The sequence below is a fragment of the Saccostrea cucullata genome, unplaced genomic scaffold (assembly GCF_032062105.1).
Source record: "Saccostrea cucullata isolate Sc308-1 unplaced genomic scaffold, CSIRO_AGI_Scuc_v1 ctg3360, whole genome shotgun sequence".
In the NCBI taxonomy this organism is placed as follows: domain Eukaryota; kingdom Metazoa; phylum Mollusca; class Bivalvia; order Ostreida; family Ostreidae; genus Saccostrea; species Saccostrea cuccullata.
The window spans coordinates 54,533-72,105 of record NW_026926468.1 but is presented as its reverse complement, the minus strand read 5'-3'; the positions used below and the strand labels follow the sequence as shown (position 1 = coordinate 72,105).

General features: G+C 34.4%; 3 protein-coding genes across 3 annotated transcripts in view; 2 read left to right on the top strand and 1 right to left on the bottom strand.

The window, feature by feature from the left end:
* Positions 1 to 17,573, top strand: part of LOC134271766 (toll-like receptor 6) — a 268,180-nt gene that overhangs the window by 196,075 nt on the left and 54,532 nt on the right. The gene's annotated exons all lie outside the window — the stretch shown is intronic.
* On the top strand, positions 3,718 to 7,562 carry LOC134271765 (asporin-like). The gene is made up of 2 exons (XM_062753977.1): positions 3,718 to 3,778; positions 5,894 to 7,562. The coding sequence occupies exons 1-2, from the start codon at positions 3,739 to 3,741 to the stop codon at positions 6,541 to 6,543; spliced, it is 690 nt and encodes a 229-aa protein (XP_062609961.1). The 5' UTR covers positions 3,718 to 3,738; the 3' UTR covers positions 6,544 to 7,562.
* LOC134271758 (uncharacterized) lies at positions 11,756 to 14,135 on the bottom strand. Its single transcript, XM_062753968.1, has 2 exons — positions 14,080 to 14,135; positions 11,756 to 13,466 (listed from the first exon to the last, which is right to left on the bottom strand). The coding sequence occupies exons 1-2, from the start codon at positions 14,133 to 14,135 to the stop codon at positions 11,756 to 11,758; spliced, it is 1,767 nt and encodes a 588-aa protein (XP_062609952.1).

The window sequence follows — 17,573 nt, the reverse complement described above, 5'->3', positions numbered from 1 at the left end:
TAGAAAGAATCCATTGGAGATGGACATATGAGATTCTCTCTGTTGTTCCTTCATCACAAAATACTTCAATGTGGGAACAGCGGTATAGAAGCAAAACTACAAATGTCCTAGCTACAGTAGTAAGCCCCATCTTAAGAAAATTAAGACCCATCGAATAAGAGGCTCGATATTTTGAGTCCGAAGTTTTTTTAATATACTATAGTAATACAATACAGCCACGTAGCATCGTTTTTGAAAGTGGGGGGGGCTGAGAAAAAAACATACTTACCTAAAAAGTTGACAAGCAAAAAAAAGGGGGGCACAGGAAAAGTTGTCCAAAGTTGACAGTCCTATTTGGGGGGGGGGGGTACTTTTTCAATGCAAATTTTTACCCGTACCAATTGCCTGCAGTATGAATAAAACCTTAAGGAGTGGATCTCATCTTTTCAAAGAAGCGGTAACTGACCACTGACACCACAGCGTTACCAATTTAACACCAACAGCAAAAGTTTGTCTGGTAGAACTAGATGATGTTTATTTATGACAAATCGTGCGAGTGTGTCAGGGATGGGAGTGAAAAGATGGTTGATAAGAAGTAACTGACCCTTTGAATTTACTAGTGGGCTCTCAGATAATATACTTTTAGAATGGCAGACTTTAGGCCTATAATATATACCGGTATAGAACCATTATTTCCGACTATTTACAATCAACATACCCGACATTAATAGCACATGTCTAGTTGCAACGTGTGTATGTCATGGTCCAAAGAGCTATTTATGTATTAAAAAGGGATGAATCCTCCTGAATAGAGAAATTATATATCTCTCTATACAAGATAATTTGTGCAAACATCTAATTTGTCCGAATATCTAATTTAACCGAACAAATTTCTAATTTGTCCGAACGAATATCTAATTTGTCCGAACAAATAACTGATTTGTCCAAACAAATTTCTAATTCGTCCGAACGAATTTCTAATTTGTCCGAACAAATATCCAATTTGTCCGAACGAATATCTAATTTGTCCGAACAAATAACTTATTTGTCCAAACAAATTTCTAATTCGTCCGAACGAATTTCTAATTTGTCCGAACAAATATCCAATTTGTCCGAACGAATATCTAATTTGTCCGAACAAATAACTTATTTGTCCGAACAAATTTCTAATTCGTCCGAACGAATTTCTAATTTGTCCGAACGAATATCTAATTCGTCCGAACAAATAACTAATTCGTCCGAACGAATTTCTAATTTGTCCGAACGAATATCTAATTCGTCCGAACAAATAACTAATTCGTCCGAACGAATTTCTAATTTGTCCGAACGAATATCTAATTCGTCCGAACAAATAACTAATTTGTCCGAACGAATTTCTAATTTGTCCGAACGAATATCTAATTCGTCCGAACAAATAACTAATTCGTCCGAACGAATATCTAATTTGTCCGAACGAATATCTAATTCGTCCGAACAAATAACTAATTTGTCCGAACGAATTTCTAATTCGTCCGAACCAATATCTAATTTGTCTGAACAATTAACTTATTTGTCCGAACAAATTTCTAATTCATCCGAACGAATTTCTAATTTGTCCGAACGAATATCTAATTCGTCCGAACAAATAACTAATTCGTCCGAACGAATTTCTAATTTGTCCGAACGAATATCTAATTCGTCCGAACAAATAACTAATTCGTCCGAACGAATTTCTAATTTGTCCGAACGAATATCTAATTCGTCCGAACAAATAACTAATTTGTCCGAACGAATTTCTAATTCGTCCGAACGAATATCTAATTCGCCCGAACAAATAACTAATTCGTCTGAACGAATATCTAATTTGTCCGAACGAATATCTAATTCGTCCGAACAAATAACTAATTCGTCCGAACGAATTTCTAATTTGTCCGAACGAATATCTAATTCGTCCGAGCAAATAACTAATTTGTCCGAACGAATTTCTAATTCGTCCGAACAAATATCTAATTTGTCCGAACAAATAACTTATTTGTCCGAACAAATTTCTAATTCGTCCGAACGAATTTCTAATTTGTCCGAACGAATATCTAATTCGCCCGAACAAATAACTAATTCGTCCGAACGAATTTCTAATTTGTCCGAACGAATATCTAATTCGTCCGAACATATAACTAATTCGTCCGAACGAATTTTAATTTGTCCGAACGAATATCTAATTCGTCCGAACAAATAACTAATTCGTCCGAACGAATTTCTAATTTGTCCGAACAAATAAAAATATTTTTTTACCTGGCCCTCCAGTGGCGCCGTAAATTTTGATCTCTTTCTTATAATTTTTATGTACATATTAACTACCCTGCATTTATTAATCATGACATGTGAATGATTTTTAGGCCTATAATATATACCGATATAGAACCATTATTTCCGAATATTTACAATCAAAATACCCGACTTTAATGGCACATGTCTAGTTGCAACGTGTGTATGTCATGGTCCAAAAAGCTATTTATGTATTAAAAAGGGATGAATCCTCCTGAATAGACAAATTGTATATCTCTCTTTACAAGATAATTTGTGCAAACATCTAATTTGTCCGAACAAATATCTAATTTGTCCGAACAAATATCTAATCCGTCCGAACAAATAACTAATTCGTCCGAACGAATATTTTATTCGTCCGAACAAATAACTAATTCGTCCGCACAAATATTTAATTTGTCCGAACAAATAACTTATTTGTCCGAACAAATTTCTAATTCGTCCGAACGAATTTCTAATTCGTCCGAACGAATTTCTAATTTGTCCGAACGAATATCTAATTCGTCCGAACGGATTTCTAATTTGTCCGAACAAATAAAAATATTTTTTTTTACCTGGCCCTCCAGCGGCGCCGTACATAACAAACAAAAAAAAGTTGATCGTTCTTCTTTTATAATCTAAATCCTTCACGGGACTGAAAGGTTGACAAAATGAATTTTATTTTGAATTCATGTTAACTTTAACAATTATTCAGGAAACAATTAAGTCACTAGTCAAGAGATCAGAGGGTGTAATAGCAAATTAATTGAGCGTAACCGTCAATACAAAGAGGTAGTTCATATCTAGATACTACCGGTTTTTAAAAGCTGCTAACTTGCAATGAAACATATGGAGATAACAAACAGTATTCAAGATCAAATGTCCATAAACAATACAAAATTGGAGCAGAGCAAACACGGACCTGCAAAACATCAGATATGGGATCAGGTGCCATGGAGGAGTGAGCATCCCCTGCCGACCGGTCACACCAGCTGTGCGTTCCTTGTCATGATCGGGAAATAACGGAAAAATCCGTTGTCAATTCATTGTAAAAATAATGGACTAACAATTAGCATGAAAAAAGTTAGTCCCAGTTCTATAAAGACCAGAAGAGGCCTCAAAATGTGTGGTGTTTTTTTTTTTAAACTGTTGATGATGGCACCCTTTTTTCTGTATGTAATCTTGCTATGGTTTTTGTGGTTCACTATTGAAACATTTAAAAAGAAAAGCTGTAACACAGGTATCAAATGATACACAAATTACACCTTATTTCAATAAACATTGAATAATGACTTTAGTCATGATAGATGTCTGTGTTGTGATTCAAAGGATTTATATGTTGGATCAGCTTTATTTTCTACATATCACTGACAAAAGAATCAAATTTAAAATACATTTTCTTAATTTATAATAATTAAAGTTACATTTTTTTTTATCCAGGTCATAACCATCTTATTTATTTGGGCTGAAGGAATCATGAAAGATACAGGACCAAGAATGTTTATTTTTCTTCTCTGTGAGTATGTTCATTAGCAATATAAGATTTATTTCAATGAAATTTATGAAAAAACTGAAGTTGACGAAGAGTGAGCGATCTTTAAAATCCACTAACAAGTCTGTGAAAAAGGCATTTAGTTTTGGTTTGCTTTTATCGTCTTGTCAGCCAAAATGTCATGTATTTGTGTAATGAAATATACATGTATTATTATTCATTAATTGTCCTTTTAATTAACAAATAAAAGAAACTCGGAAACCAAAATCAGTTTGGAGAAAAGGATAATTACTAGTTTGTCAGATAACTTATTTCACCATCAACCGTAGTTTGCGAACACGGGGATTCATGTGTTTATATAATTTTAGCAAAAACATGAAATATTAAAAATGTTCGGACAGTTACGTGTGAAATTCAATGTAACCTTCATACCATATGTTTTCTGAAACCTACCTTTAGTTTATAGCAACTGAAATTCAAGTATAAAACATGCTAGTACACAACCTATCTATATAACATAAAAGTATTATCCTGGTCTCAAATTTGATATGCCATTTACCTGTAATGTGTACCATCTTAAATTCTTACATAGCCATCATTATTCATGGACAAACTTTAAGTTGTCGTACAAAGTGTGTCCATGACTAATGTCTACTACGCTATAATTTAAGCTGGTACAAACTACAGGTAGGTTGGATAACGTATTTGATATTTAGTTTATGTTTTCATGATGTATAAAAATGGATGTTGCACAAGGTTTGTTGATAAATAAAGTATACAATGCTGAAGGTTTTGTTGGTACAAACTACAGGTTAGATAGCTCAAAACAACTGTTTTGAGGGTTAAAACCTTCCGTTGAATTGTTCTTCCAACAGCTGTTAAACGATATAAACACTTAAAAATTACTTGTAACTTCATAATCACTGATAAAATTACACTGCATGTTATCGGTGGGTTTTAATCTTTTTTTTATTTGTAAATGCATAAAATGTAAATATATGTAAGTGCTGTCTTTTTTATTTTTAGTTAAATATTTCCTTTATTTCTGTATAATTTTTATTTCTAAGATTACATCAATTTGAAGCTCAATGCATTAGATAATATCTAATTTTAGAGTCTTTGGAGGGCATCATATTAGTTTAAATTGAAGAATATTTTTTGTGTTCCTGAATCTCATATATACCGTTCACGGTAGCCTAGTGGTAGAGCGTTCGCTTCGTGATCGGGAGGCCCGGGTTCGATTCTCGATCGCGACGCCGCGTTAAACCTAGGGCGTAAAAATAGGTAGTGACTGTTCCTTCGCCAAGCGCTGGGTATCAGAAATAAAAGTCACGGGTCTTTCGGATATGACCTTTAAAACGTAGGTCCCGTGTCACGGTAGGCGCTGGCACGAAAAAGAACCCTAACTGCTCAGTGGCCCTGAGTTCAGACTATAGGTCTAAATTTGAACCCTTCACAGGCATACGGTGACGTCTCCATATGAGTGAAAAATTCTCGAGAGGGACGTTAAACAATATACAATCAATCTATCTGAATCTCATTAAATTATTTTTGGATTGCATAATCTATAGGTTGTGCAAGTGATTAATCTTAAAGCTGATCTTTTCGGGATATCCTTGATAAAAATATCAATAATTTTGTACACCAATCAATTACTAGTTGATAAATAAATAATTAAATAAACAAATTATTACAAAGATTCTGAGATAAATTCAAATTATTATAGGCGTTAATAACCCTCTTGGTCTTTTTAGTATGGTTTTAGAGAAACATTTGTGGTTAAATCTTCCAGCTAACTCTTCTAGTTTTTAATGATCTGATCATTTATTCACTCTAGTCTAGTTCTCAGAAATGTTTTTAACTTGTTATGTATCTCTAAAATAAAATCTTTCTTCAAGTCATATCCGCAGTTGCGTGTAATCAAGAATTTGGGTATGCTGAATTGGTTTTTAACTTTTAAAATACATACAACATATACGAGTATAAACACAATATTGTTTTTTTTATTATTATTAAAAAATACAGAGATTAAAAAGCATCGAAGAATACTTTTGAATTTTATACTTATTGCAAATTTACACTATCTGCCTAAGAGTAAAAAAGAGAAACGCTTTATGATAGAATGGACTCCTTTTGCAGTTTGCAGTCTGGTTGCTATTTCATACCTCTGTCCAACAGCGCCATACACAGACGAATGCGGAAACCTTGGAATTCTATGGAACTGTAGTGGACTTATTACAGACAGAATCCTAGACAAAATACCACAAAAGTTACGAAACCGCTATGTGACGTTGGATTTGTCATTTAATCGATTTTCTACATTAACAGAAAAGACGTTTGAAAATCTTATTCGGTTTTCAGTTGTGTCATCCATAATCCTTAATAACAACAAAATTACAAACATCGAAAATAAGACCTTTCATAGAATTTCTGGTTTATGCAGTCTAGATCTTTCAAGTTGTGAGCTTGATAAAAACGGAATAGAGGTTGAAGCTTTCTCCTATATTTACAAACTGAAGTTCCTTCGACTTGATCAGAATAATTTCCAATCAGACGGTTACCCGGATGTTGCCCTTTCTGCAATTCAGTCATTATCGAGTCTTCATATCGACATTTTCAACGGATTTTCATTTACAGCACCATTTGAAAACTTAATAAACTTATCTGAATTACAGTTTCATATTTTGAACGATTTTAGGTTAACAAATACATCATTTCTAGGACTTCGGCGCTCTAAAATTCATCGCCTTGATATTTTTTTCTTGGTCACGTATTTTGTGACGTCCTGAAGATCTATACTGAAAGGAAAAAGAAACGCAAAGTAGCATAATATTCGAAAACTTTTTGAACGCATGACCGAAAATTACGAAAATTGGTCAGATGAGAAATTAAGTTACTTTGCATCAAAATCAGTGTTCAGAATTACTCAACCGTAAAATGTATGACGTCATGTAGGGAAAACGCTAAAAAGTCCAAAATACGTGCAATTTGATGACGACGAGTTTGTCAACAAATCTTGTTGCACCATTTGATGCACCTGAGGTATACACATTGTTTTTCAATATTTAGAGACGATATGAATTTCTTGCAATCTTTGTACAGTTTATGGAAGTTCAATGGGGCCTGATTTTCGATTTGCCTAATTAATGAAAGAGGCAACAACGGTTAACTTAGCAGTTTCTTGTTAATTTCCCCCCATAAAACTTGTTACCCGTTGTCAGAGAGGGTCTGGAATGGTTTTCAATCAACCGTGACGATGACGTTAACGCGAAACGGAGCCATGTTACGAGCGGGTTATTCGTCCTGCCACCTCTTAAATCTCAGTCCTAATACCACAAAAACCGACTTTTATACAGTAGACTATTACAATCATTACATTCACTCAAAAAATGAAAGAAAACAATTCTGCAATTTGTTTATTTGAGCATGTCAACTTACTGTTGTGTTCTTGTCACTCGCGCATGCGCGCTTTGCATGACTAATTTTTTGGCGTGGTTACCCATGCCCAATATAGCCAGGGTTTGAAAGATACTCACTCTGATGAATTCCATGCAAAGGAGAAATAACGCTCATGACAGATGTGCAGGAGAGACATTGAAGATAATGAGAGTTTTCGATTTTCACTTTTGGGGGGTACCGGCATATGAGCTTCACTAACTCAAAAATTATTAGACAAAATCAAATGAGATTTTGGTTATATCTTTTTGAAAGATGATTGTAAAAGTTAGATAGGAATACTGAAAAAAATTGAAAGAAATATAAATTTAATTTACCTCAAAATTTTACCCTGCGTTTCTTTTTCCTTTCAGTATATAAAATATGAGGTTTAAAAATACTTTGGAATTCGATTTCAAATTTTTCTTCAATGCTGTTCATATATATAGACAAAATATAAAAATCATACGCTACGCTATATTTTTAATAAAACATATTACCAGGCTGTCTTGAATATTTGCATTTATACATAAATTTAGAGATGATAACATTAGTATAAAAACAGTGATGCCCCTGTATCCCCAAATTTAAACAGACACCATCTCGGAAGAAAGAGAAAATTGAAAAAATAGAAGAATTTTTTGCATGATGCATGCAAATTAAATTAATTTCTTCAAGATTGGTTGATTGTATATTGTTCAACTTCCCTCTCGAGAATTTTTCACTCATATGGAGGCGTCACCACTTGCCGGTAGAGAACTGTAAATTTTGTCATATACTCGGCACTCAGGGTCATTGGGCAGGGAGGGATCTTTTTCGTGCCAGCAACTACTGCGACACAGAACCTCGGTTTATACGGTCTCATCCGAGGGACCGGTCTCCACGTCCCACAGTGGGATTTGAACCCGCGTGGTAATGATAGACTCCTTACTTCGCGACTCTAGAGCAGACGCTCTAACCACTGCACCACACGGGCGACTCAATTCTTGAAGTTATTAGGTTTTAGAAAATAACAGGTTTCAGAAAATTACAGGTTTTAGAACCTCAAAAATGTACTTTAATGGAAAACATTTGGCAACCATATTTTAATATAACCTAATAAAAATATTGCTACACTTCCTTTTCCTTATTTGAGGCATGCCTTGAAAACCATGATTTCAATTGCAAAGAAATCTTAGTATCGGATGACTGTGAATTTTGATACGATCTTCGAAAAGCTGATCAGAACGTATTCCTCGCTTCTGCTCGCTCCAGTTGACTGATGGTTACAAGTTAGAAATAAAGAGATCGTGATCTTTAAAATGTTGACATTGGCGATAAAAACTTACGCGATTGATACATTTTTTTTTTCCAGTTTTGTATATTTTGAAGTTATCTTCCTTGCTTTACAGTGAAGTTGAGTTTTCAAAACTTTGCTACGTGTATTTTCATATTTCACATAAATCGTTTGTTTTGTGATACAATTATCTTGGAATAAACCGATAATTTTGATTCATTATTAAACCTTTATTTAAGTTCAAGAATTCAAAAATGTTGCACCAAAGAATGGACTTGTCTCAATGAATATACCTCTGAAGTATGGAGGCTAAGCTCAAACTGTAAAAATCTGATGACATAGATAATTTTTTCAAAGATTGGTCAAACTTAATTGTCAATGTCAAAAGGTAAAATTCGATTATATCCAATCTGACTGACGAAACAATGTTTTCTCATATTTTACTTTCTTGCCTGTTGCTAAATCTCGACGCAAAATGGTGTAATTTTGACGCAAAATGTAATAACATAAAATGTACAGTAGAAACCCTAATAATTACGTTGTTACTTTTTTGCGTTATTGTATTTTATTGTATTCTGCGTTGATCTCTATAAATGCGCGCCATATCAAGTTTTGGAAAGAACGATAAAAAGAGAATACTTCAAATTCAAATAAGGCAATATATTTTCAAAAGGTTTGAAACAGGCGCATCGATATGTTTTAAATATGATTAGTAAGACAGAATAATCAGCGTATCATAAAATAACACAACTGCAGGTCCGTAGAACGACTGGGTGGAGGTGGGCGAATAAAGATGATCTCGACAAATCGGCACTTTCTAGATAAAAATAAAAATTGTATTTTAAAAATGCTTCACCGATTTAATTTTAGGTAAATGCTTGTGACAGAGTCTTTTGCAAGTGTATAATTGTAATTCCTAACTGAAAAGGTTATACACATTTTTTTTTATACATCTGAAATAGATTTACCTATGAAACTCTTGTATATCAATTTTCTTATAAGAAAATCCGGCTATTCAGAAAGGAAGTCACTGTTTTCTGATGATAAAATTTTATGTAAATATATTATTTTATAATGCAAATTGCATGCCATTTTATTTTCTCTGTGGTGTTGATTTTGATTGCCTTGTCTGTACTTATTATAGTTGCTGCCTTACGAAAATACCGTATACATGTAGAATATGTTATACTGCGACTTAAAAACAGGTGGAAGGGTGTACATATACAAAACAGAGAAAACAACTACATTTATGATATATTTATGTCATATGGTGAAAAAGACCATCCCTATACCACTTAGAAAGTAAATATCCGTTGCTATAAATATTGTATCATTCGAACACAAACAAACTCATTACATTGTATGCAAGTAATATTATACAAACATAACCCTTTCAAGAAAGATCAAATTTGCTAAAACCAATTACAGCATAAAGACAGTGCAAGTTATGATTAATTACAATTTTTTTTCTTATTGTCAGAAAATTTTTAAAGTGCATGAAATATTATATTGATTTTCTTTCTGTCAATGTATTTTCTTTGACTTTTTGTGTATTTTCTAATGTATTTTCTACTTAGAGGAAAACTTTTTTTTTTCATTTTTGATTTTTTTTAATGATATGTGTAAACTATCTATAATTATCATTTCGGGCACAAAAGCGAAAGCCTGATGAATCAAATGTTGAGTTTGTCCAGTGTGTTGCATTGCAACAATCATGTGTGAAAATCAACCACACACACACATGTACTTAAACGGGTACATTTAAATCGATTGCCTGTGTCAATCTGATTAATTTGTGTTCTTTGCATACACAATCATTTAAATTTGTGTCTTGTCATCAATTGTCTAAGGACAGTACATAATTAGCGGGTTTTGTTATTAGTTTTTTTTTCTGCAATAGCTGCAATGTTCATTCCCCTACTAACAAATAAAGGTATTTTATGGTTAATATCTTTATTTGCTTAAAAGAACATTTTAGAAAAAAATCAAATGTGATAAATATTGTGTAATAGATAGATATGTAACTACTAGCATGCATATCTGAAGGAAGAGCCATTGTTCACGAAATCTATGAAGATGACTTGCCTTACTGGTGTTTACTAACGTATAAACGGCGATTACTCTTACATAAAATAAAGGAAATACTATTTAGTAGATGTAGATATTTTATAATTTTAATCTTTCTCAAATTTTCAAAACATAATGCATTTAATCGAGGATATCTTCTTCATTATTTGCTCATCGCGGCTGTTCGTCTGTTGTATTCATTGATGTAGCAATAAATACAGATATTACTTAATATTTCTATAATGCATACAATGCTGTTAATGGCACAAGCCCAGTTTTAAACTTTATATTATGTGAAACAAAGATATTGAATACGCTCGTGTTTTTCTTGGAAACATTTTTTATGCTTTTATAAATCGAATTCTTGCAAGAACAATCTGCATGTTGCCATGACAACAACTGTCTAGCACAAAACTAATTTACGATTTTTTTTAAAATTAAAAACTGCATTGTTATGTTACGGGGGTCCTCCCTGTCACTGGCACTGATAAATAATTACGATTGTTTTATTTACATCGTTTATTTACATATTTACAACACACGCAATATATTTATAATAATAGTGCACAAAGTTCACAATTCAAAGACACTTCCACTCTCATTGACTTGTTCTCCTCTCTTCCAGAGCATGGCCATAGCGGATCTCTCCCCAATTTATCCCACAAATTAACTTAATGCTCACTTTCATCTATTGAAGCTCTATCAAGAACGATAAACAGATGCCAGCAGAAATGACAAACAAACAAATTATACATCCGTGCTTGCTCACCCTCTTTCTCTCTAATTTGCTAAAATTACATTCTTGGGAAACAGGACTACAACACCTGCGCCAGGAACCTGCAACCTTATCAGACCTTCTAACTCTTTCATTTACAATTAATTAACTTGGGCGATTGCTCTGCGACAGTTAAAACACGTAAAATGTGTATCTTTATCATAACATTTATATATTGACAACAATTCTCCTGATATTTACATTTTATTTTATGACTTATAAATAAATGATTTTTTGTTCAATAACATGAAAAAATTTGAGGGTTGCTAAAGGAAATTTCTTTGGCAAAGTTTCCATGTTAACCATGACTGAAAATGTTTTTCATTTTACGTACATTATTCATATTAAAAACTCTATGTATATATGTATCACTTTCATACAATTTGTCTGATTTTTATGTGGACTGGTACTTAAAAAACATCTGAATCTACATGTTTAGTCTGTGATACTAACTAAACAGTTTTAATTCTTTCACTTTGCCAGATCGTAACTCTGTAACGAACAAAATATCATCGCTGTCTGAACAGAGATCATATGGTTCTTGTAATTCGGATTTTTTTATGTACATTAAAAACTGTCCGTTCTCGTCAATGATATGTATAACTTGATTACTAGGGTCAGCAATCAAAATTTGGCATATGCTATTCGTTGTTACACCACGTGGAGTAAATGTTTTGTACATCTGCGACTGGAGATTTCCATCATAGATGAATCTTAATTTGCCCAGTCTATCAACCACTATTATCTTTTCACCAGAGTCACTCACTATTATATCAAGGTTTTTGTTTTCCTCAATGAATAATGGACATGAGTATAAAGCTTGTTCTGCATTATCGAATCTTATTTCTTGCGTGGCTACAGAACCACAATAGCGAACCACTCTACTTTGTGCGATTCTATTTTGAAGTGATTTCATAGCAACGAGTAATTCACCTGTGATGGTGCAACATATAGAGAGTGGAGTCCACTCCTGCGGAGAGATAAGACATTCTATTTGGTCATTCTTTCTGATATTGATACGTGTTGACCGGCTCTCGCTATACACTAAAAATCCCTCTCTGCTGATTGCCAGGTCGAGAATACCTCCTGGCTCGGTGCTTATGTCCTCCAGTACCTCTCCCTCTATGTTCATGTGCTTGATTATTTCACTGTCACCACTGACATAAAATTGGTGTTTGTTTGGAATACATTTGATGCCAAATGTTTTGTGAAAATAGGTTTCTACACTTCTTATAACTCTAGGCTTGTCAAGAAAGCTTTTACGTGGTACACTGGAACTTGAAATTCCTTTTATGACATATCCCTGAATGTAAGTTTTAACTGTCTTTTCAATGTCACCCATCAATTGACACAATGTTTTTTCTGTGAGTTCACCTGGACTGAATTGTGGCACTGTCAGTTCCACCCTAGAGGGAACATGTCTAAACTCTTTATTTTTTGAAATGTAATGAATAAGTTTTGATGAATCTCTGGAAGCTAGAATTGATGCATTTTCATTTATTGCTGAATGAAGTGATGATTGCAGATTCTCAAACACTGATTTTAAAGCAAGCAGAGAGTCTGTGTCTTCTTTTTCAATCTGTTTTGAATCTTGCAAATATCTATTGATAACACTATCTATCAGATTGTGACAGCTGTCACCAAATTTAGTAATAGACTGATTTCGTTCTCCGTGTTTTTGGATAACATTTGTTATCATTAACTGTATTTTAGAGATTATCGACTCATAATCAGGTGCAATCTTATTTCCCAGTTCATTTATATCTTGTTTAATCGTCTCTTGCCGAGAGTTATAAATTTCTGTAATATGTTGTACATTGTGATTTGTATGAGAATCGGATGATAAACATTGCGGACAAAGAGGGGAACCACAAGATTCACAAAACATTTCACACCCTTGCCCTTCATGTTGATTACACTGAGGCGCAATGATTTCAGATGTGAATTCAAATGTAAGAACTTCATGTTTAACCTTACGGTCAGAAACCATATGAAGACCTACACAATCCTTACAGAGGTTGACATGGCAGGAACTACAAACAATTTCTGCTGCAGATTTCCGGTCCTTTCCAGGACAAAGTTGACACCGTTTTATGTCTTGTGCTCTGTCTGTAGTATCTCTGATGTCGCCATGTTGAATGAAGGCAGTTAATGTTAAGCTAAAGAAAACAATTAGAATTCAACATCTTTTTTATTCTAAAGATCTACATTTGGTGAAAAAATATTGATATACGGCATTTGAAGTAATGTTCTTACCGTGGCGTTCTGTCATTTTTAACATGGCTGCACATTTGCACTTTAAGATAACATGATAAAAAAACTTTAGACCAAAACAGATTTAAATGTCTTATTCTAATAACAGCTCTAACATTTATTTAAAAACCTTATCGGTAGGGAAGCTTATGTGCATTAAAGGTATGCGGTCTTTAACAGTTTCTCTAATGCTCTTCATTTCGTATCAGTTTACAACAACAATTTATAGTAAAATATACCTTACATAACATTTTTACGTTTCAAGCTTTTTTAGTATTACAACGAAGAGAAAAAAAATGTCAAATATAACTATGAAAACAGACATTTCAGATGGAGGAATAGTGCATCAAGCAGAAACAGGAGCGAATCCCATTAGGTATCGATGGAAATACCAATGTGAAGTTACTTAAACGAAGTTGGGGGGGAGGGGGGAAGAAGGTAGGTACAGACATAGGTCACCTGAAATAATCAAAATGGCGGCGAATGAAAACATTACCGTAGAATTAAATTCTTGTTTACCTCCATACGTTGTTGTTGTCTGTTCTATTTTTAGTATTTTGGATTTTCTCCCACATTTTTTGTTACGTAATGTCCGGAAGCTAGACCGTCATCTTCACTATAATAGATTGTTTACAGTTTCAAAAAGGGCAGAATAAAAAGAAAAAAATGAATTCTGATGGGAAAAATATTTTTGTGTCAATGAGGAATGAGGGATATACATTGTAGCATATTGCAAATACAATCAACATTCGTCGTGGAATGGTTTCCGATGTTAAATACGATTTAAGAAAAGAAGAAGGGCAGCACGAAAAACAAATGCCGATTCTTTATGCCTAGGTCACATTTCCCGGCTGGTAGCCGAAGACCGGTGGTTATCCGTGGTGTTAAAGATGCCCAAACATCGGTACACATCGGCCTAGAAGTCCTTAAAGTATCAGTCACATTATCATCGCTGGGTATACGATCGGCAATCAATGTGTTTTAACATAAAAATGGCGTGGTTGCCGGCCGGACTTACAGAGGCCCAGCGATGCATTGCTAATCATAAAACGATGTTCCAGGATAATCGGCCGATGTATATTACATCGCTCACACATTGGTGAACATCGTTCGTACATCGATCGACTACAGGCCAATGTTTGGTCGAACATCGACCGATGATCGGCCGTTATCTGTTGAACACCATTCAACCCCCCGATGACCTCAGATTCAACGGATATTGGACGATGCTCGGCCATACATCGGCCGATCCTTGAAAGATGTGTTAATGATGGGTTGCCGATTTAGGAGCGATGTGAGGCATCGTTTGAGACATCGCTGAATTTTAACTACGAATTATTTCCTAATGACCCCACCGATTCGCAAAATGGCCTCAGTCACCGTCCGATCACTAGTGATGCCCGGCCGGCAACCACACCATTTTCATCAAAAAACGCATCGGTTTCTCATCGTATACCCCATCGCTGGATAATGTGACTGATACTTTAGCGGGCCACCACGGATTATTGATCCCAGGGATGATAGATGTTAAGTAAGACCGGACAAACGGAAATCCCTTTTGGGTGATTTAAGCAATACAGACACAGAAAAGTGTCTCAACGAAAGCTCAGTGATATTTGTATCGACAAGGGTACCACAGACGTGTTGTAAAGAAGAAAGTGAGAGTGAGGGAAATGAACAGGAAAAAGATTGATTGATTGATTGTTTATTGTTTCACGTCCCTCTCGAGAATTTTTTACTCATATGGAGACGTCACCGTATGCCGGTGAAGGGCTTCAAATTTAGACCTATACTCGGCACTTAGGGCCATTGAGCAGTGAGGGTCTTTATCGTGCCAGCGCCTACCGTGACACGGGACCTACAGGAATAAGAGACTGAACTGGTGAAGAGGAAAAGAAAAATCAGATGGAATTTTAATGGTCAATGTGATAAAGACAATTTTTTCAGACAAAATCCAAGCTGTTTGGGTACGAATCAGAGGATTTAAATATGGCGATGCAAGGATGAAGCCGAGACTTACGAGGGCGTGTGCCTGACCCCCTTCCCCCGGCTCAACGAAAGGTCAGTATTATGATTTTGGGGTGCAACACCTGTCATGGTCTGGGAACTGTAACAACTGTTAACGATACTATTAACACACACTAAAATAATGAAATTTTGGAAAAAAATTATCGTGTCATTGGTCGGACAATATTGAATGTAATTACGATAAAGCCGCCTTACGATTTGCAGACCTTTATTTCTCGTTGGGTTGGACAGTATCAAGGACATCGTCCCGATTCCAACTCCCTGAATGTTAACAAAAATTCGTATAAATTTATAGACATGTTTGATAATTGACAATTTTGAATAACATATGTCATGAGATATTTGATATACAAGTAGAGATAAAGATTTCATTTTAAATATCAATAAATTTTAATAAATGCGTAAAATGTCAGTGGTGGATTTAAGGGGGGCGCACTCGGCGCACGCCCCCCCCCCCACCCTAAAATTGTCAAAGTTAGCGTAAATCTAAGTTTCGTCTAGAAAATGTAAATATGTCTAATTGGTAGACCTCATTTTTACCCTACAAAATCTCTAGAATCCAGGAGCTTCAAGGCGGCCCCCAGACCCCTTGCCTAATTTTGGCGCCCCCTGTAACTCCAATTCCTGGATCCGAGCCTGAATGTGAAAGGTGGACGAAAATAGAAGAGAGAAATTATGGGTTAATTTGCCATACCTCAACAGGAGAATCTCCATATTAGTGAAAAATTCTCTAAAGGAACGTTAAACAATAAACAATCAATTAACAAAATCAGAAAACGAGGAAAACAGGTACTTTAAATGCATTTATAATATTGATAGATCATACAGACTCCTGATTTGGTAGAAATGTAGTGTGAATTAAACAAAATAACAAAGCAGTTGTACATGTACGTGTTCGATAGGGCCAAGTAAATGTGTTCTGAAAGTCACGAGCGTGTATTTATAGCGACATTTTCAATAGTGTAAACAGCAATGTCAATCGAAACAGAAAGGGAAACCATTCCAAATAAACCGCCTATTACCGGACGAAATTAATGAGATTAAACAAGCAAAGAAAAGCCTTTATTTCATTACGAAGGTGTTACGGCTCAAGGGAGAAAAGGTGAAGCTAGTCAGGAACATTACATATGTGATCGGAAGGCCAACTGACCTAGAGGATTCAGAGCCAATTGAGCCACTGGAGTACTCACAGCAAACCCCAGAAACCGAAAACAAACGTTGGAGAATCAACTCCACACCAGAAAATGACTAGGGACTCTCCAGGGAGTGTGTAACAAACTCGAGAAATTGCGTGCAAAAACAATTAATTAAAAATCTTCTCATTAAACTGTTGTGGAATAAAGGAAAAAATTAAATTATCAAGAGTCTCAGGAGCTAGTGGGGCAATACAATATATTGTCTTGTCAGGAAACAAAAACAGATGACTTAGATATAAGAAATCTCAAAAATATCGATTTTAATATGAAGAAATTCTACTAATTGGAATAACATTTATACCTCCAGAAATTACAAGATATAGTAGTTAGATTTTATTTAGTACAATTAAACTAGAGATGCAAGAATTAGCACATAGTGACAAATATGTTATGCTAGCAGGTGACTTCAATGCTCAGCCGGAACAAATATCGAAATTTTCAGCGTTGATAATGAAACAAAAAATCAATTTTGTGAAGTCTTTGAAACCATGAAAAAAGAAATTTTTCCAAAGACGATGTGCTTGAAAGAAACAATGAAGGTAAAGATAAAAATCATATGGTAATTTTTTATTGGAAATGTGTACATTAAATTAGATGTTAAATGTAAACGGACGTAATAACGATTATTCATTAGGAGAGGTAACATGTAAAGAATCGAGAACTGGAGATTACTTTCTTTGTGATTATTCTCTTTATAAGTATTTTTTGAATATGCAAGTACTTTAACAACAAATATGTTCTTAATCCTAAAGTGTTGTATTTAAAACTACAAAAAATTGAATTCAGTGA

Coding starts and splice junctions, on each gene's coding strand:
- LOC134271765 (XM_062753977.1), top strand. CDS start 3,739: ATGAAAGATACAGGACCAAGAATGTTTATTTTTCTTCTCT. Junction 3,779..5,893: donor AATGTTTATTTTTCTTCTCT/GTGAGTATGTTC, acceptor CTCCTTTTGCAG/TTTGCAGTCTGGTTGCTATT.
- LOC134271758 (XM_062753968.1), bottom strand. CDS start 14,135: ATGTGGGAGAAAATCCAAAATACTAAAAATAGAACAGACAACAACAAC. Junction 13,467..14,079: donor GACAACAACAACGTATGGAG/GTAAACAAGAAT, acceptor TGTTTTCTTTAG/CTTAACATTAACTGCCTTCA.